This window comes from Nomascus leucogenys, chromosome 4, assembly GCF_006542625.1.
Source record: "Nomascus leucogenys isolate Asia chromosome 4, Asia_NLE_v1, whole genome shotgun sequence".
Taxonomy (NCBI): domain Eukaryota; kingdom Metazoa; phylum Chordata; class Mammalia; order Primates; family Hylobatidae; genus Nomascus; species Nomascus leucogenys.
The window spans coordinates 137,472,870-137,493,957 of record NC_044384.1 but is presented as its reverse complement, the minus strand read 5'-3'; the positions used below and the strand labels follow the sequence as shown (position 1 = coordinate 137,493,957).

The 21,088-nt window shown below is 34.5% G+C and overlaps 1 protein-coding gene across 4 annotated transcripts in view; it reads right to left on the bottom strand.

Moving 5' to 3' along the window:
- The window catches only part of SGCZ (sarcoglycan zeta), a 1,114,856-nt gene that overhangs the window by 105,855 nt on the left and 987,913 nt on the right, over positions 1–21,088 (bottom strand). For all 4 annotated transcript variants that reach the window (XM_030812348.1, XM_030812347.1, XM_030812349.1 and 1 more), the window contains one exon: positions 9,897–9,984. In XM_030812348.1, the coding sequence (XP_030668208.1) occupies positions 9,897–9,984 (88 nt within the window). The remainder of the gene's footprint in view (positions 1–9,896; positions 9,985–21,088) is intronic.

The following is a 21,088-nucleotide window of genomic DNA, read 5'->3' as shown; positions in this document are numbered from 1 at the left end:
AAATATATTATAAAATATCTAGAGATAATATTGGAAACAAAGGTTGCAAGGGAATTCAGAACTGATTAAATATTTTAACCAAAGAATGCTGATTAAGGGATTCATAACAATGTTAAGAAATCTGAAGAGATTTGGGTAATACTGTTTCCTCATTATGAAATATATACTGTCAGGAGTCTAATAAGTACTTGGAAACAGAAGAAGAGCTGGGTTCATTTTCTCCTCTTCCTTTGCTCAATTTTCTATTCCCACTACGGTTTATTTTTCTGGTATATGCATTATCTGACTTGGAATTTTTCCAAAACTAAATACAAAAATAGACACAAAATCTAAAGTGAAACTCAGGAGAAAAACGCAACTGTAGTTAACAGACCTAGATCGTAAGTAATGGTTTCCCCCTACCTTCTCTCTCTCTCTACCCCATGACCAGGCAATTAGTATTATTGTACAGTCATCTGGGCTTGGGTGCCACCTCATTTAGGAACCCTAATACTGAAGTGAATATCTTCTGTGTTCATATGGACTCCTAAATTTTATTTAGCTTCCTGCCTCCAGATGTTTTCAGATAATGATTCCCATAACCTTACATTTGTGAACATTATGCCCCATTAACCAAATTTCCAAAGATATGTTTCTTATCAAGGCAAACACAAAACTGCATGTTCCATAAGTCAATTATATATGGAACTCCAATGCACCTGCAATTCTGAGGTCCCACAAAGGGAGCCTCATTAAAAACAACACTTGGTTAAGTGTATAAGCTATAGACTCATTAATTTCCGATAAATTATGTAGTCATAAGGTCTAATTAAATACCTAAAAGAGAAAATTTAAAACCACTCTTTTGTTACTTATTTTACTTTTATCCTTTAACTGGCTCTGTGATATATCATTTCTATTGTATTACAATTACTTTAAAATTAAAATTCAAACACTAGAGATATACTCATATTTTGAATAAACTTATATAATTACCAAATTAATAAAATGTTTATACATCTGCTTAGTGATTTCTGCAGTATTGTGCACTTAAAAAATAATTTGTCTGTGCATTATATTTATTGAAATAGACTTGTATTATATTTTTAATAAATCTGTAAGGAGATGGAGTGGCCTAAGAAGTGCTAAAATAAACAAGTGGGACACCTTTACAATGTGTCTTAAAAGAGGCACAGTTTCTCACTTTATCCCATCACCTTTGTTTATATACCGTCAAGACTAGAATTACATTAACAATTAAAGATATTGTTACCAAAGGCCATATTTTCAAATAAGTATATTTTGTCTGGAAAAGGAAAAATTTCAAACATATAGTATTCATTGACATATAGGCATGAATTATTTTACCACATTAGCTACCCGTGGTCTTGAGATGTAGAGGCCAATGTCATGCAAGAATGGTCTTGAGGACCACAGCACAGAGCACTGTTAAGTGGAGCTGGCTTTGTAGAACTGCAGTGATTGATGTTAAACAAGGGCATGGCGTACTTGGAAAGAGAAGGAGCAAGCCAGCAAAGGTTGAAGATGACCAGCCAAACCGTCTCTTTCAGGTTTTAGTTTAGGTACTCTAGGAAGGAAAATCTGTAGTATTCCCTGATTCCGCACTTCTATCTCTACAAATAATTGTGAATTTAATTAAATATTGGAGCCAGTCCATATTTCCGTTTGTAGGACACAAACAATGAGCATCTCTGAGGCATTGGTATAATGATTCAGGATGATTAAAAAATAATATAAACACTCCTTTGATACAACTTTTCAAAACATGATCATTATCGTCTTTCCTTCAGACATAATTCTCATTACACCTGAGTTACAAAGACTGAGAGCTCTAATTTCTAAAGCGTGACATCCTTCTCCTGATATCACAGACATCTACTTCAACTTACAATTTCCTCAAATGGATTAATAATTATAAATTTATTAACATGAATTAATTAACTAATTAATAATGAACTCAAAATCAACAATGCATTTAATCATTTGAAATGTATATGTAGTATTAAACCGAAGTGTTGTGTTGATCTATCCTTCAAGATTTGTACAGCTTGCTTTACATCAAACATTCATTCTTATTAAATTATCCCAGACTATTACAACATTCTCTAAGTTAAAAAAAAATGAGTCAATGAAAAAAACATAAATTTGGAACCTGAGAATAATCCACAACCTTCTACTTTTTATACATCCTATACCATCTGCAGTCAATTAAATGATTCCCAGGTGTTCACTGTAATTGCTTTAACGCAAGATTGCATGTCATTTTCAGGGTCTTTAAATATTTATTATAAAACCCTCATCTACATTTTTTCTCCATTCATTTAGGAACAAAAAACATGTTTATGCTTTGCACTAACAAAAATTAGCTGATTGGACTTAAATTGTTTTGTGGATTAAGTTTCATTGAAAAAAAAACTTTTTATAAGCCAAAACTTGATGAAAGAGTAAAAGCATAGCTAGGATGTTGATTTAGTTGTGCTCATTTATTCTTCATTTTAAATTTTTGCACAAAATACGTGCCTATGCTGTATGGCTAAGATGTCAAAACATCAAATCAGATACCATTTTGTCAGAACAATTGAATGTTGAGCAACGTAAGGACCAGGAGATTCATCAACTGACTCCCTTCTCCAAAGGTAAAAAGCAGTTTTTCATTATTTAGACTTGGAACAAAAAAGAGTCATGGAGACAATCTAGCAAAATAGACTCATTTCATATACAAGGCAACTAAATCCCAAAGACTTGGTCATGTGTATAGAGTAGTACACATGCAGTGCGAACAAAATAATCACAATCACTAACTTATACATAATGCATACTATGCTCCAGGAAGTGTTCCAATACCTTACTATATTAACATATTTAATTTTCACATCTACTGTATGAGATGAATACTCATATTATCCCCGCAGAAACCTGGAACGGATGCCTGGAGTAATGTACATAAGGTCACATAGCGGGCAGTTGACAGATCTGGGATTTAGCACACTCCAAAACCCATGCTATTAATTGGTGAAGTATATGTCCTTCCTAAAAACAGTTTCTGAAGACATCATGATTTCCACGTGAAATTACTCTCTACGACATTTTTATATATCGTGCACATCATATGATTGTCCCCATAATATTATTAGTGAAAATCTGTATATTCCCACGTTTTAATAATTTTAATTGAACATACATTCTTGTTTTCTTTCCTTCTTTTTTTTGGGGGGGAGGTGTTACTCAAACATCTCTTAATAATCAAAGTGCCTTTCTAGTAAACATGTTTTGTGTTTGATATGGTGCAATTTTGGAATAACTTAAATTTGTGAAACATGAAAGAGTATCTACTGGTTAAAATGTAAAGGAATACAGTTTCCCTTCAACATATGTGGTTGTACAAATTGCATACATTACTGAGATTTTATTTCGTCGTGGTAAATGAATAGAAATTACTTTAAAAAATATATCCAGACTCAAATTATGTTGGAGCATGTTGCATGAATTAAAATGCTGAGGCTTTAATCAGTCTATGTTTATGGACTTGGAAATCTTTTTTGTAAAAGGTGTCCTGACTCTGACTTTGCTTCCTAGTACTTTCCTTGCTTTGATTCTTTGGGCAAGTGTGTGTGTGTGTGTGTGTGTGTGTGTGTGTGTGTGTGTGTGTGTAGCGGGGAGAGAGTGGGGAGAGAGGGGGAAAGAGAGACAGAGACAGACAGAGAGAGACAGAGACAGAGAGAGACACAGAGAGACAGAGTGTGTCTGTCTTGGATGTTGGAGGTGGGCAGAGGGGCACTGGCCCAGTTGAGAGTCTTAGGGAAGGTCTTCAGCCTTTTTAAAGGAATTTCATCAATACCAATTTCATCATCAGGTCATATTATTTCAGAAATGAACAGGTCCAGCCACAATCACTAACGTTTCGAGATCTCACCTCAACTGACCAATGGCAAACACAGGTCCAATTATACATAATTTAACGTGTATTTAAAAGACACAGACACACCATGTCTTGCAGTTAAGTCTAGATTTTTTTTTTTCCGAATTGAGTTGGACCAATAAACATGCTGTGTTCATTTGTCTCCCATTCACAATTATTTTACATAACTACCCTTTTTGTCATGAATCCAGCATTCTTCAAAGCATGTTGTCAGAGGATTCCTAGGCTCAATGCTTCTTTTAATGTAGAGGTGATAAAAATAGGACACATTATATCATCCAGATTTCTCTCTATTAAACAAAATGTACATTTTATTCAGCACATGAGAGAAAAATGTGTTTGTTTCTCATAAGATCATATGTGTTCTTTTAAAGTATAGTGGGATTATTTGGTTACATTTACACCGTTATTACCAGGAACATCACTGTAATTTAATTACTCTATAACATAGAGATGCCTTCTTATGAGTAAAAATTTACTAATAGAAACTTTAGATATATGTGTATCTTTTTATAAACTTATATAGTTTTAAAAAGGAAGTTATTTCATAACGTGGATGCTATTATTAATAGATATTGACTCAAAAAATACAGGAAAACAAATTTTCAAAATTATTTACTTTCAGAATCCTAATGGCTAATTTTCTAATCAAACAAATCTTCTTTTGTCATATATATATATACAGACATATATATTTAATTTTGATTTTTAAGTGTGTAGCTTATTGACACACTCTGAGAAGTGCAAATGAACAATCTTGAAACCTTTATTGTGGCCCATCTGACTATCATTATCTCTACTTCCTGACTTCATAAACCTTCTTGGACAAAGAAGGCAAGCACCTCAGATCTCTGAAGAAACCAGAGTCAGCTCTGCCACAGAAGCTGTTTACAACCGTTTATATTGTTAAGTGATGTTAATTGCTCAAAGTGTAAAATATGAAAAAGGAAACTCATAATAAATGCAAACATCACTTTGTTTAATTGCTTGCAAATGACATTCTTCCCTATTAACATATAGTCAGGCTTATTTCAGGCCTAAGTTTCAAGAATTACTGAGGAAAAACAGAAAATGAGAAATTAAAGATTATAATTAAGATTTTTATACAATTTGGTTATGCCACTGATTTTTTATAAGTAGAAATGAGAATATCAAAGATAAGTAAATGATTCTGACAATAACAGCAAGCCTTTCCTAGGTGTTACTTCATTCAGAATTCATTCTTCCAAATTTACTGAGCATTAATCAAGGAGACCTATGATGAAATACAAGATCCTATTTAAGGCATAAGACTGTAGTTTTTAAGCACGCTCTAAAACTAAAATTTCAGAAGAATGACATTCAGTTTTTTAATACCCAATTCACCTTAATGTTTTACTGGGATAATAATATAGATGTGGGATTGTGGAACTTCTTCTTGTTTATGACATAGGAACCCATAAGTAGCCATGACAAGTATCTCAAAAGTCATTGGGACTAAAATTTAAATGAGGAACGCTGACAAAAAGAACAAATAAACAAACAAAACACAAAACACAAAGCTAGCTCTACCAGTTAACATTATTCTTTTTCCAGTTTCTGAATTGATCCTCCTTTCATTTTTATCCTTCAGCTATAGACTGATAGCATAAGGCACGTGAGAAAGGAAAATATAATATTAGTTTTTAGCCATTACTTTATCAAAAATAAAAGATATTTTGCAATATAAGAAAAAGCAATATATCTTAATAACAGCCATGTTGGCTAAGTTTTTTAAAGGAGAAATTATTGTACTTAAATCAACCTATACTTTGTAAACTACTTATAAAAGTAGTTTAAATATAGTATGTTAAATATCAATGTAATGTTATTGATAAATAAAATATAATTATCCTCATGATATTGTGGGAAAGAGTATTACATTTTCAGTGAACCAAATTACTACAGAATTATTAGTAGTAGTGTTGTAAACAAAGTCTATATCAAAACTGCATCATATTTATACTACCATAAAGATTTTTATTCTAGGTATCACATATTGTAGTAGTTTCCTGAGATAATAAAACAAACTTCACAAAGGTGGTGCATAATTTACATCCTTTACCCACTTTTTGATAGAAAGTCATGGAAAATATCATCATGTTATCAACATGTATGAATATATAACACATCTGAAGTCACACACTTTTCTCACCTACAGAAGAAAAATAATATTCTGCTAAAAAACACAGTAATTATAGATTAAATAATAGAAAATTTTGACCTGGGGAATGATTCTGAGACTTGTTTAAGAAAGTTCTGGCTTTTTCTTCAAGGAGTCTGACCTCTTGGGATGTTGTACTTTCTTTAACCACTTCTCAACAACAATCTCATTCCTGTCTTTCAGCTTTATTCCAAGAAGAGAAATTTGGAGGAAGAAATCTTGAGTTCATCAATCTCCTCCAATGTTATGAAGGTCATGAAAATTAGAATCCTAGACTTAGTGGGGGAAATCGGATATCTGGTCAGATTCATAAAGCCTGGAACTTCATCAATTCACAAATATTATTTGTCTAATTGATTTTTCTACCTAAAGTTTTAAAATATTTAGACTTAGTTTTTATTATGCTTGAGCCAGAAATGTGTAAAATATTTCTTTTTTGCATTTATTGTATTAGAAATAATTTGATTGAAAATTCTATCAGTGAGTCAGCATTAGAATTAGAACATGGGTTGGCCTAATCACTGGACTACATATGTCTCTGTGAGTGGAATTAGTAGGAAGCTAGGCTTACAGGGAAAGAAAAAGGTAGGGTACTAGAGAAATGGATATTTGCTTTGCTGAAACTATGTACATATATTTTTGAGGAAAAATGGTACAATGAGAATAAAATCTGGAAAAATATTCAAATTGTTATATTTTTAGAATGGACTACACTTTTCTAACAGAAATCGATGCATTCTATTAGTAGACGATAGAATTGTTTTACTTAGCAAATGAAGAGTAACTGAAATTCTTTTCCAAAACTGGTCAGTTTGTGTGCTAAGTTTTTTCATATTGCAAAAATAGTATCATGACTGTACTATAATCAAGGCCATACACATAAAAACTGAAAGAATAAGAAAAGAAATAGACAAGGAGGGTTAGAACAGCCACTTAATGTATACACAATTAAAATTAGAGTCTTTAGAATTAAATTTTAATTTTCTACATTGCTTGATTCATTCAAGTATGCCTTCAAACTCTACATAAAGGTAAATTTATTCTTACATAATTGAAGAGTTTCTGAACATGGGATACACTTTCTGTGTTGTATTTTGTAACATATCTCTCAACAGTACCATAATTCAGCCTTACCTAATATCACACAGATACACTGAAGAGAAAAGCATCATGAGACTTCTCCCACAATATCACTGTATTTGTAACTTAAGTGATACCAATAATTACACTCACCGGCTTCACAATAATAGATTTAATATACAACTGCCTACCATTTGTAGACACTGACATTACCATAATTCTTATAACAACATTCAAAATGTGTCATTATCCCCATCTTAGAGATGAGAAAACTGAGTGTCCAAAAGATTAACTATTTTATTGCCACCCAACCAACTACTAAGTAGCTTCCTGTGGCTTTGTTTCAAATATGAATACATTATCTCCTTTCACACAGCCCTAGTCTTCTTTTGTTCTATGTTCATTAAAATATGCAAACCAGTAAAAATATATGTCATCAAAAATACACTCAAAGGACCAGGATATTAAATAGTTTTTAAGTGTAAGCCTCAGGGGAATAAACGCATTTCTCTGCACAATAGGCTGCTGTGTCATTAACTTAATAATTTGCTGCATTTAAAACTCAGCTTAACATTTTTTTCTTTCTCCTTCCTCCTCTTGCTATTTTCTCTCATTTGGCAAATATCAATATAACATTAAAACCAGTTTGGAAGGGTAACTGAAAATACGAGCACACTAAGTTCTTTATTTCTTGCAGGAAAGCATGCAGTGAAATCCAAACAGTATTTGCACTTCACGTAATCAAATGACTGCTTTGCTCTATAGGCAGGCATTAAGTAGCTATTGTGTCTGAGAGTGGGCATGGGTATATATTCTTTGTGAACTTAATTTACATCATTTTTTGAGACAGAGTCTCACTCTATTGCCCAGGCTGGAGTCCAGTGGCCCAATCTCGGCTCACTGCAAACTCTGCCTCCTGGGTTCGAGTGATTCTCCTGCCTCAGCCTCCCGAGTAGCTGGGATTACAGGCACACACCATCATGCCCATCTAATTTTTGTATTTTTAGTAGAGACGAGTTTTCACCATGTTGGACAGGATGATCTCGATCTCTTGACCTCGTGATCCGCCCGCATGCGCCTCCCAAAGCACTGGGATTACAGGCACGAGCCTCCACACCTGACCCTTAATTTACATTTTGACATTTCTACTTAGAACTTCCTTTTATATCAAGGACTGAATGCAAAAGGAAGTTCTATCTGGCTGGAGAGTTCTCAACTTTAAGAAAATTAGGATATGGAAAATCTACCAAGGTTAGGCCTGTTTCCATAGGCCTACAGTTTCTGCAGTTCCAACATAACAGGAATGAATTAGCATGAATATTTAAGTGGACGGGTTTTGCTTCTGAATCAGTTCTACATCCATACACATATTTCTTTTATTTAATCTTGAATCCATTTGCTAATAGCACCCCTCTATAACTGCTACATCTCTAATTATCACCAAATATTATCCAGTTGTAGCAATTAATAGATATGTAATGACAAACTTTCATGATGTAAAGCAAAACAATTTTTACAAATAAAATTATGGTTTTAGAGAATTCATATATGCTAAAATGTTTCCCTTTTTGTTTCATCAAAACAAATATTTTAAAAAATCATATACCTTCAAATTAAGTACACAGAATCAAAATTCATGTTTCTAAAGCTCATATTTCAAATGTATTATTTTTGCATAATTTAATTAGAAATATTGGAAATATACATTTGCATTTAAAGATGATTAATTTCTCATTAAAATAAGAACACCTCAGTCCTCAAAACTGTAATTTACTTTTCTCTTCCTCTCTTTCTCATTCTGTCTCTCTCTATATATGTGTATATATAGATAGAGATAAAGAGATATGTAATGCTTATGTTAAGTAATTTCTCTACAGAACCAATACAGTGTTATAAAAATAATTCAGAATCTACATGCATATCAAAACTTTAAATTACAAATTACTTCTTATTTGCCTTCTTATAAAAATTGAGTCAAGTAATCACATCTTGTATTTTGATATAAATATCCAAATTAAAATATTATTCGCTATGACAAAAAAAATTAATACTTCACCATTAATTTATATTAACAACACATAAAGCCTATAAATCTTAAAATATAATTTCAACATCAAACGTAGAATTGATAAATGTTAATATTTATTATACTCAACTCATGCAATTTCTAATTTATATAAGCAAATACAATTTATTAGAAAATATTTCCCCTAGAAAAGGGATACATAGACCTAATGATTTTATCTCATCTCATGTTTCCTTAAGTTTATTCATTATAATTTAACATACGCTAAGAAAATACTTCTTAGAAAAATGGTGCATTTCATAATTCAAGAGTAATGAGCAGCAAAATAAATGTAATTCAGTCTCAAAACAATACACTGACAAGAGTAATAACTACTAAATAGAGGAAACATGACTAGCCTATGACATGTCAAATCATGTGCAAGAAAACTGGGTTGTAATGGGATGTTCAGTTATGTATCAGGGAAATAACATACTTCCGCTTTTCTCAATTAAAACAAGCACAGTAGGCCAGGATGATCTCGCTCGCTTTTCGTGATCTGCCTGCCTCGGCCTCCCAAAGTGCACTCCAGCCTGGTGACAGAGTGAGACTCTGTCTCAAAAGAACAACAACAACAACAACAACAACAAACAAAAAAATAACAAAAAAACCAAGCACAGTAGGAGCAATCTTTACCCCAAAACACTCACCTATGGTCAGCTGTCCAGTTAACTGCCCCATATGATTTCTTGCATTCACTGTGACATTCCTGTCAGACTGTAAGACCAGTGGACTATCCTGGGAAACGTATAAAATAAATAGATCAAATAGAAAATAGAAATATAGTCAAATTTACATAAAATTATACTGCATTTGTTTGGATATTCTCAAAAATTTAATTTCTTTGCTCTATATTAGACAGTTAATTTAACGTCCCAATCATTGGTGGACAATGTATAAAACTGAGAGCCTCATAACAATTACTTGACAGAATATTTCATTTTCTTAAGTGGTTACTAACTATCAGATGCAAGCATTTCCAACTCTATTGATAGTTGCACATCAACAGTGTAGTAACCCTTTTCCTTTTTCTCTCCCAGTGTCCCCTATGCCCGCCTGTGCAGATATTCCAGACGCTATCCCAATGGCAAAAGTCCCTTTTTAAGTTTAAGTTGCAACTTTCAGATATCAGCTTAAATGCCACCTTCTCAAAATTGGCTCATGTGGTCAGTGTAACTAGAGTCTTTCAATCCTCAAACTCCCAACGTCCATTTAGTTTGTTTAAAGCACTTATCACAAAGCAATTTAATTTTACACGTCTATGTGGGATTTTTTTGTTTGCTTGTTTACTTAATTTTGTCACAAAAGGAAAGATCCAGGGACAGGAACCATGACAACCATGTCTACACAGTTACGTCATTATTACGCAGCATGCTGCTGAAGGCAAGAATTTATAAGATGTTGACTGAGTAGATAAAAAAATCTTCAGAGTCAAATTGATACTATAGTACCTTATTTTTCAATCTCGTGGAAATGCTCTGTAAATCATACAAGGATTTCACAAGGAAGTATATAGAATATAAGATTTCTGTAAATTCTCCTTTAGGACGTACAACTCTGGTAACATGTTGACTTTTATCAGTAATTTAGCATTTAACAGTAAAATAGTTGATTGAAGGACAACAACACCGCCTTAACAGCTCACATATTAGGCTTCTGTCATACCTTCCTCAGACAAGTAACATCCAAATCCCTACATTCTCATTTTAAAGATCTAAAACCTAAGTAGAGTAATCATTTACAAATCTATATTAATTTATTCAATAAATATTCATTGCATACTCACTACGTACACTGTAATGTTCTAGAGGTGGGGACATTTCGGTGATCAAAAAATAGAACAATACTTGCCCTCTTGGTGCTTGCATTGTGGATGTTGAAATACTACGAAAATCTCCTCCAATATCATCCTCACCATCTAGGCAGTATGTCACGTCTGCATCAATGTCAATATACAAGTGCTTTCATATGTAAGCTATATTAAAACTCTGAATACTAGGATTTGGAATTTGTGATTTGGAGATATATATATACATATATTACACATAAAATTTTTATTTCTGCAATTTTAAAAGAAAAAAGTCTAGTTTTATTTCCATAGGTATAACTATGCTACATTTATCTCCTAAAAGATCTAAAATATTTAAAAATTACATCATCCTAATCATGTGATATATCAAACTCCTGTTTAAATATAGTTCATGGACTAAAGATTGTTTGCAAACAGTTATCTTACACCCAATAAGAATACTGCTGTCTCTTGATAATGACGTAAAGATGATGGTTCTTACGTGAACACACACACACACACAATTCTATTCAATCTTGGCAAAATTCAACGTAAGTATGTTAAAAAGGAGCTTTGAATTAAATACATTTGAATATTTGAATGTAAGAAACAGGAAAAGTCTATGAAACATCTTGCAGTTCAAAAAACTGTGAAAAACTATCGGTCAAAATTATGTTCACTTTCTCTCAATATTTGAATGATATAGCATATATGAGTTTGGTTTAGACTTTTAAAATATATGACACTATATGTTTTTATCTGAGTTACTAGACATATTAAACGTAAGTTTGTTATGTGAACAGTAGAGTAAAACAGCATAAGCATTTCTATATATAATTTATAGACTATGTAAGTATACTATAAGAATTATTGCTTTATTAAACAAGTTAAGATAGAATAACTAGGTTGAGAAGGCAATGGATAGTTTACTTAATTTAAATGAGAAATAGACTTGGTAGAATTGAAAGTTTAGGCTGGGCCCGGTGGCTCACACCTGCAATCTCGGCACTTTGGGAGGCTGACGTGGGAGGATCACCTGAGGCCAGGAGTTTGAGGCCAGCCTGGCCAACATGGCAAAACCCCAACTCTACCACAAATACAAAAAATTAGCCAGGCATGGTTGTGGGCACCTGTAATCCTAGCTACTCGGGAGGCTGAGGCAGGAGAATCGCTTGAAGCTGGGAGGTGGAGGATGCAGTGAGCCCAGATTGCTCCACTGCACTACAGCCTGGGTGACGGAGTAAAACTCTGTCTCCACAAAGAAAAAAAAAGAATTGAAAGTTTAAAACTTTAATCATTCCGCATCTTTGTTTGCAACACAGCAATCTCCTTTTACTGTAACCACAGAGAACTTGTTGAAGTTCTGTCTCTGGCACTCTTCCCTTCTTTTCATATAATTCTCCTAATTTTTTGTCAGAATTAAAATTTTATATCCAGATTAAAATTTCAATGTGATAGCACCAATCATCTTTTTACTTAGTAGAACCACAAACACATAGCTCTCAGAGGTAGTGAGTTATTCTCTACGCTGTGTTCCGATGAACATCAACATATTACACTATACTTATTTATTAAAATGTGATCAAGTGAGCTGAACCAAAATCAAGTATCCATTTTTGATAAATGAAATGTGATGCCTGTAGGATCATCATTTCCATCCACAAATCACATAATCATTTCTGTATTTCATATCACTACCATATCTTTGTGGATTAGACCCATTGCTCATACATTTGAGGTTTAACACACGACTTTTTGAACACTATCCACTCAGTACTAATTAAAACACACGTATGTGATAAAAATACGTATAATGATGAAAAATCTTCCAGTCATTTAAGGGAGATACAATCCTAAGCAATTCACGAATCTGATCTCAAATATATGTTTAGGGAGAATCAGCACCAACATACTACCTCTTAACAACAAAAAAAAAGAAAGACATTTAAGAAAGGTTTTCCCTAAATAAAGAAATGAATGCTCCTTAAGTTTTACGTCTTCTTTCTTGTGTTTGTTTCTCCAAAGGTCTCTATATGAGAAAATGAGAAAATAACTGAGACTAATATTTTACTCCATTCCACTGTCTGGTTTATATCCTTTATATTATACTCCTGTGTTCCAAAATTTTGAATGCTAATATGCGGTTTAAGATAATTAAATAGACACAGTAGTACTCTCTTATAGTTTATTGTTGCTGAGAAGATAAAGGAGAGAAATCTATTTTGGTGATATTTTCTCATGGATTAGTAATCAGATATTTAAGTTACATGAAAGAAAGAAAGTAGTTAATATACAGCATGGTATACTAGTATAAATACATAATATTTATATATAGCATGATATGCTAGTATAAATATACAAATAATATATAATACTATATAGCATATATATCATATATAGCATCTATATAAAATAATATATATAATATATAGCATGATATACTAGCATCAATATCTTTTTTTTGGAAAAACAAAATCTTTATCTCCTGATGTAATTATTTTTCCTCCAAGCCAATAAATCTCCCATAACAGAAATAAGGTATCTCATGGTTTTCTGGAGCTCACTTGAACTTGGCTTTAGCTCTAGAGGACATATCCGTCTTCTTATGTCACTCTTTAGACAAAGCAGACAGGTGATCCAGTGAGAAAGGCAATGAGACTGTTAAGTGGGCCTGAGAGGTTCTGCTTACAATTCTATTACACACATATTCTTCATGCCAAGGGCATGGCTGCAATTTTCTAATTGTTGGAGAAAAATAATGAAATATGTTCTTCTCATTTTTATATTTTTTTGTGATAGGCTATGCATATGACCAATGGAAAAATGATTTTTTCTTTTTATTTCTATAGCCTTCACTTTATTTATAACAAATATTCACTGAGTGGCTATAATACATTCAGCACTCTGCTAACCACTGGGTACAAAAGAGAAAGAAAGGAGACAGACTTCTTTCTTTTCTGGAGTTCCCAATCTGGTAGCCAGACCGACAATAAACCAGATCATGAACAATCATACAAACGGCGAATATTAATAGTCACAGGCTGCTGAGATAGAGATTTCCCTAAAAAAGCATTAGTAATATTGTCGAGAAGATATGGGTGTTTCAGGTAAGGATTTAGCTTCGAATGCTCAGTCTGTCCAGTATAACTATTACATTAAGTCGCAGTGAAATAGTAGTACAAACAGCAACCAACATTTACTGGCCCTTAATCAATGTCAGACACTGCTCTAAATACTTTACATATATGAGATCATCTACTTATGAAGCTTACAATAAAATCATCCAGGAAGACTCAAGATAATAACATGATTGTAAGACAGACAGGGGACCCTGACTGTTTGAGTTCAAGCCCAGGGACTGCCAAATGCTGACTTCGCAAGTTACTACACATTTCCGTATCACAGTCTCTTCATCTGTAAAATAGGGGTCATAGTATGTAATTTATGGGCTTGTTATAAGGATTAAATGAGACAACATATGCAAAATGCACGGATCAGAGCCTACCCTCTGTTGATGGCAATGTCTGCTTTTATTATTTATTCCTCACTTTAACTATAGTATTTTACTACTAATAATACTGGATACGGTCACTCATGTTTCACAAATAAATACAGTACAGAAACATTAAGTCACTTCCTTCAAATGACACAGCTAAAAAAGGTAACAAGCCATGTTGGAACTCCGTAATTTTGTTTCAAATATGCCCTGTCTACCACGAGGAAGTACTGTGTTTCTTGGGGCTCATCTAATTCTAGGTTTTCTGAACTGTCAAACCAATATAAAAGAGTAAGACATTGAATTGAACAAAATATACTTTAAAATTTCTTTAAGCAGTTTGGTCTCTAAAAGAAACATCTTATACTCAAACACACAAACACATAAAGCTTAAAGTGTAAGATATGACCTCTACTTTGCTGCTATCATCCAGGTTTTGGTAGCATGACCTTGTTCGTCTTGTTTCATTTTGTCTCCTCAGATTCTAAACCAGGAGGGTATGTTATAAACTGTCATCTGCCTACACATTTTAGAAAGTATTGCCGATGCAAATCTCCCTACTTGGTATTGTGAAAGAACATCATTAGTGACCTATTTTGTTCAGTGTAGATGATGGGAATTTCATATGTTGTTACCTAAGTTTATATAGTTTAGAAGATAACTTTTCTTCTCAGGGATGGAAATACAGAATTTGCCAACAAATCTACCTTTTCCTCAGATCCTCTAATCTTCCTAAATATTCAATCAGCTGTGTCAGAAATATTTCTTGAATACATCTTTTCCTGTTTTTCCATGCCTACTTCTCTAACAGATTCAAAACTCACATCGCAATAACCACTTGATTTTTCATATCCAGTGTTACTGAAAAATACTTTTAAAACATATTGGCATACTTGAATGAAAACAAAACAAAACATTGATTGATTCCTAACTCTCAGCTTGAAACAAATTTATGTTCACAACATGTAAGGTTCTTCACGACGTGACCCAATTCTACTTTTCTGTCTACTTCACCTCACTTCCGTCATTTAAGACTAAGACAAATTTCTCATTTTTGTCAACTACATACCACTTCTATTTATTTTCACCTTCAGTTTCCCAGGCCTGAAATTCTTATCCACGTCTCTTTATCAGGAAAAAGTATAGACATTTTTCCAGTCCAGGTCAAAGTCCTGTCCTCTGCGAAGCCTTTCTACTCCTCCAGAGTTAAAATTCACCTCCCACCCTTCAGTTCCTCAGTCAGTGTTGTGGGCTTTTTGACTTACTTTGTTTTAATCATTCATGTGATTTGTAACCTCCATTTAACTGAACTGTCCTGAAAACATAGTATGCTGTCAATTCCTTTTTCTCATACAGACTTTTAAAAGTATAGTTTGTGTCATGCTTGACACACAGTTTATGTTCAATAAATGCATGTTGAGTGAATGAGCTGAAATGAGCACATTACAGGATCCAGGCTACATGGGTTTATGTGGATTTGTGTTCAGATCACACCAATTCAGGAAGCCATTACTCCCCTTCTTTCTTCCTTCTTCCTCTTCCTTCTCTTCCTCCTTCCTCCACCTTCTCTTCCTTCTTCCTCCTCCTTCTCTTCCTTCTTCCTCTTCCTCATTCTTCTTCTTTTTCTTCCCCAGGGCAAGGTTGGTAAAAATTCATTTCAGTGAAACAAGTCATATCAAATTATTATTTAATGGTTATTCATCATCCCTGTGCCCAAGGCAGCTATGTCACTCCTTTCCTTAATATTTGACCCATTGAAGCTGCAAAACAAGTGTTTATTTTATTCTTTGAAATAAAAAGTAAAAGCTGGGCATGGTGGCTGACGCCTGTAATCCCAGCACTTTGGGAGGCCGAGGCAGGCAGATCACGGGGTCCGGAGATCGAGACCATCCTGGCTAACACGGTGAAACCCCGCCTATACTAAAAATACAATAAGAAATTAGCCAGGCATGGTGGCGGGCGCCTGTAGTCCCAGCTACTCAGGAGGCTGAGGCAGGAGAATGGCATGAACCCGGGAGGTGGAGCTTGCAGTGAGCCGAGATCGTGCCACTGCACTCCAGCCTAGGCGACAGAACGACACTCCGTCTCGAAAAAAAAAAAAAAGTAAAAATTATTTTCATACTTGAAATTCATTTCCTTCAGAATGCAGATCATCTAATTATTGAAATTTTTATTTTAAAGGAAGAAGTGCTTATTATGAAAATAAACTTATCTAGAGCTGTTTACCTGACTTCCTCAAATTCTGCACTCACATTTTAACTTGAATGTGAAGTAATGCAGGAGAGAGATATTATCTATGTATCAATCAAATTTATGCATTTCTACTCTGATACTTTTATTGAGAATTTCCCCATTTGGTTTACTCTCTGTTATGAATTAGCTAGTCATGGAGGCCACTGCTAGGAATCTCTTCTGAGAATGCTCTATGACTTTGCATTGTCCTTCTGGCTCCTGTCCACCCCTTTAAAGCTATACAGTAACCAGAGTAGTCTCCTTCCTGAAGCTCTCTTTCTCCTAACTGATCATACGGATGATACTGATGAATATGTATCCAGAAAGATGCTGCAGGGAGCAGTTTCACGTATGACAGTCCATTTACAGGGAATCTGGGGTAATCTGTCACTTCCTGTATCAGTCAAAAAGCTCCAACTCCACCTTTAGCCATGGGTGGGCTTAGGAAATAAATGCTTCTAGACTCATTATCCTAAAAGGGAATAGTACTATCTCTACCTAACGTAACAAAGATCCAGATAAATCAGACACTGCTGTTGCTTTAGTCAGATGAAAAGATGCTGCTTCTTTTCCTCTTAGGTAACATTTGCAGCAACTAGGAGATATCCTCCTCTTAGCACTTCTAGGTTGGGTTGCCACTTTTCCACTCCAGCTGCCTCTTCAGTTGCTCTTGAGGGCAACCTTGCCCTCACACCAGCCCCAGGGTTCCAACCCTATCCACTCTGAGTGCTACTGTCTGTCCAGTCAGTATGCTCACTATGGGAGCATGACTGAGGTACACCTCAGTTGATGAGGTCAAAGAGACTGTATGTTGACTAAGTAGAATTTAGACATTGTGTCTTATTTAGGTGAGCAGAAAGAAATGTAGAGCATATGTGAAAATTTACTTCATATAGATGAGTAGACAATCTGCAGATTTAAAGCAAACGACTAAGGCAAAGAAGTGATTTCCACCACTGGATGAATGGTTTAGCCAATTTATATGCCCAAAGAAATCAAATTTTAATGGAATTAGTTATTTTAAATCACTTATTTTTATGGATTGAGGAAGAAATTAAATTTTCTAGAATGGAACTCCCCAGTGGTGAGTTGGTAGATTTTTCAAACCAAGCACTGTACAAAGATTTTTCCTACTTCTCTTTTAATAAAATGATAGTTCATTTCTGTAGTATTGCACGCTTCTGGCTTGGAAAAAAATAAGTGATGAGTTATGTTAAAAGCTTGTGAAACTTTTGAAACTATTAGCTACCATGATCTTAATTTAGTAGCTACCTATCATGATGATGGTGATGACGATGCTAATGATGATAATGTGTGTGTGTAGAGAGTATCCCAGATGTGTATTTGTATATGATACATAGTTCATGTTATATGAGCATCATGAATGATGAAAACTAGAAAGTAAGCAGGGAACTAAGCCTCTATTAAACTGGTTTTCTTTTACCTTGGTGGGAATTGGTACGGTAAAAAGAATAAGAAGCCTCTGTGTATTCTAAACTTTTTAAATGACATCATATTTAAATAAGAAATTCACCTTACTCAAATAAATTAGATATGTTTTCCAATAAATCTCTAACTTGAAGGAGGATAAAGAAACAGAGAGCTTGAGAGAAAAAATTGCCTTTGAGATTATTTCCCACAGATATATTTTCATTTATGATAATTACATTTGTACTAGTTGAAAAAAAAAATCTTTTTTTTCTCCTAAAATCTGCTTGGATTAGGAGAGGTTTCAAATATCTGAAAACATTAGGGCCACATATTTAGTTGACTGTATGTGCATGTAGGCTGTAACTTAATTTCTATAGAAACAGATGAGAAAAACCAGAGATATAATAATTATGACAAATATGTTTCTATAATTACAAATAATAATGGAATTACAAAATATAAACAATTGGCTATAAACTCAAGTAAATACAACATGGTTATAGTACCTGTGATGGTTAGTTTTGTGTCAGTTAGACTGGACATGGGTGTCCAAATATTTGGTAAAACATTATTGTGAGTAGGTCTGTGAGAGTGTTTCTCAATGAGATGAACATTTGAATCAGTAGTCCCATTCAGGCAGATTTTCTTCCCCCCCGCCCCAGAGTCGTTGGACCTAAACAGAACAACAAAGCAGAATATGAGAGAATTCACTCTCTCTGCCTGACTCTCCTCAAGCTGGGACATGAGTCTTCTCTTGCTTTTGAATTCAGATCACGAGTGGAACTTAAACCACTGGCGCTTTTGATTTTCAGGCCTTCATGTTTGGTTTAGCACGATATCACAGGCTTTCCTGGGTCTCCAACTGGCTAACTACAGATCCTGGGGTTTCTCATCCTCCCTAACTGCTTGAGTCAATTCTTTATAATAAATCTCTTTATTTATTGGTCTGTTTCTCTAGAGAACCCAGACTAATACAGCACCCATATTATTTACTAAAGGAACATGGTAAAAACATGCATGAATGCTAAGCAACAAGGAGACCTTGCAGGTAGCAATTATTGTGCTTGTATGAGACACTATGATTTCGCATACTTTGAAGCATTTTGTTAATTGTGGTTATACCTTAGCTATACCTGAGAAGGCAATACTGCAGGAGACATATTAGAGATAATCTGTCTTTCAACTTCTATAGTCATTACTTTGAAGATCTCTAGCAATTCTTACCCTTTTCTTCCTCAACTAAATAAATGGGAGGTGGGGGGAATATTCCTGAGATTACTTTTTCAAATGACTGGAGCAATTTCAAACTTCTGACATTTTTCTACACTAATGTAAGATAAGCCAAGCCCCTTAGCCTCCTTACAGGAAAATATACTGATGGCAAGATTTTGAGCCAGATGCAATATAAATATTGATAATTTTTTATTAGCTAATTTAGTCTAGCTAAATCAAAAGACTAAGTATATCACGTGTGGTGGGCAAACATTCAGAACATGTCAGACCAAATAGCACATGACACGACTAAGAAGATTACTCCAACCCAATGCTTACAAATCAATAATGTGCATACAAATCATCTGAAGATCTTTCTAAATGAAGACCTGCGTTGAAGCCTAAGATTCTGCATTTCAAACAAGCTTCCAGGTCATGCCAACAAAGCTGGTCTGCAGATTACTCTTTGAGTGCAATGATTCTAACAGCCCAGCTGAGGTGCAGGACTAGAGATGGACTTCCAAAAAGCTCTCAGCCAGAACCTTTTAGATCTGGAGTGTGGCCCCAAATCACAGATCAAGTAGAAAATTACAATTGTTGCAAAAAAATAATTTTGAACTATTTCCCAGCCCATGTTAAACCTACAAATCTATAAATTAGAATGTTTGCCCTCCACACCCCAATTTTCATGGGAAAGACTGCTCACAAAAATATGTCAAAATTTTTTTAAAAGAATACTGCAGTTAAGCTACATTTTCTAATCTTTTTTATACACAGTCATAACCATACCACCATGTTATAATCAGCAGAATGTGGGCAGAAGTGATATAGGACATTTACAGGTCTGCACTTTAAAAACCTGCAGTATGCTAGCCTCTCCATCTGAGGCCCTAGAGTGATATGGAACCACACATGGAAAGAATATGGGTCTCCATATATCTGCATGGATCAGAGCTACCAGTCCTACAAACACCACTGGAGTGTGGAGTGACAGATAGGTAATTTTTGTATTTGAGTTAACCCTTGAGATGCCACAGTGGTTTGTTATTAGAGTTGGCCTGACCTGATAGAACAGCCCTTGCTCTCCGCTGTAGGGACTTACATGTCCCAGTGCTCCTTTGCACCGAAGGCTCCTTCCCTGTAGTGCCCTGAAAAGTCTTCTTCCCTGTCTTAAGTTGGCTCCATACTCCCCATCCTTTAATCATGTTGACTTTTCTTATAACTCTGTTATACCGCTAGGTAATTATTAAGCTAGAGATGTATATGTTAAATGACATACTTGGGCTGGGCACGGTAGCTCATGTCTGTAATCCCAGCATTTTGGGAGGCTGAGGAGGAGAGATCACCTGAGGTCAGGAGTTCAAGACCAGCCTGGCCAACATGGCGAAACCCCGTCTCTACTTAAAGTACAAAAATTAGCCGGGTGCAGTGGTACGCACCTTTAATCCCAGCTACTTGGGAGGCCAAGGCAAGAGAATTGCTTGAACCCAGGAGGCAGACGTTGCGGTGAGCAGAGATAGTGCCACTGCACTCCAGTCTGGGCAACAGAGCGAGACTCCGTCTCAAAAAAAAAAAAAAAAAAAAAAAAAAAAAAAAAAAAAAAAAAAAACAAAAACAAAAGACATACTCAAAGGCAGTGATATCTAACATCATGTTTTTCTCTCAGGGATAATTAATCAAAA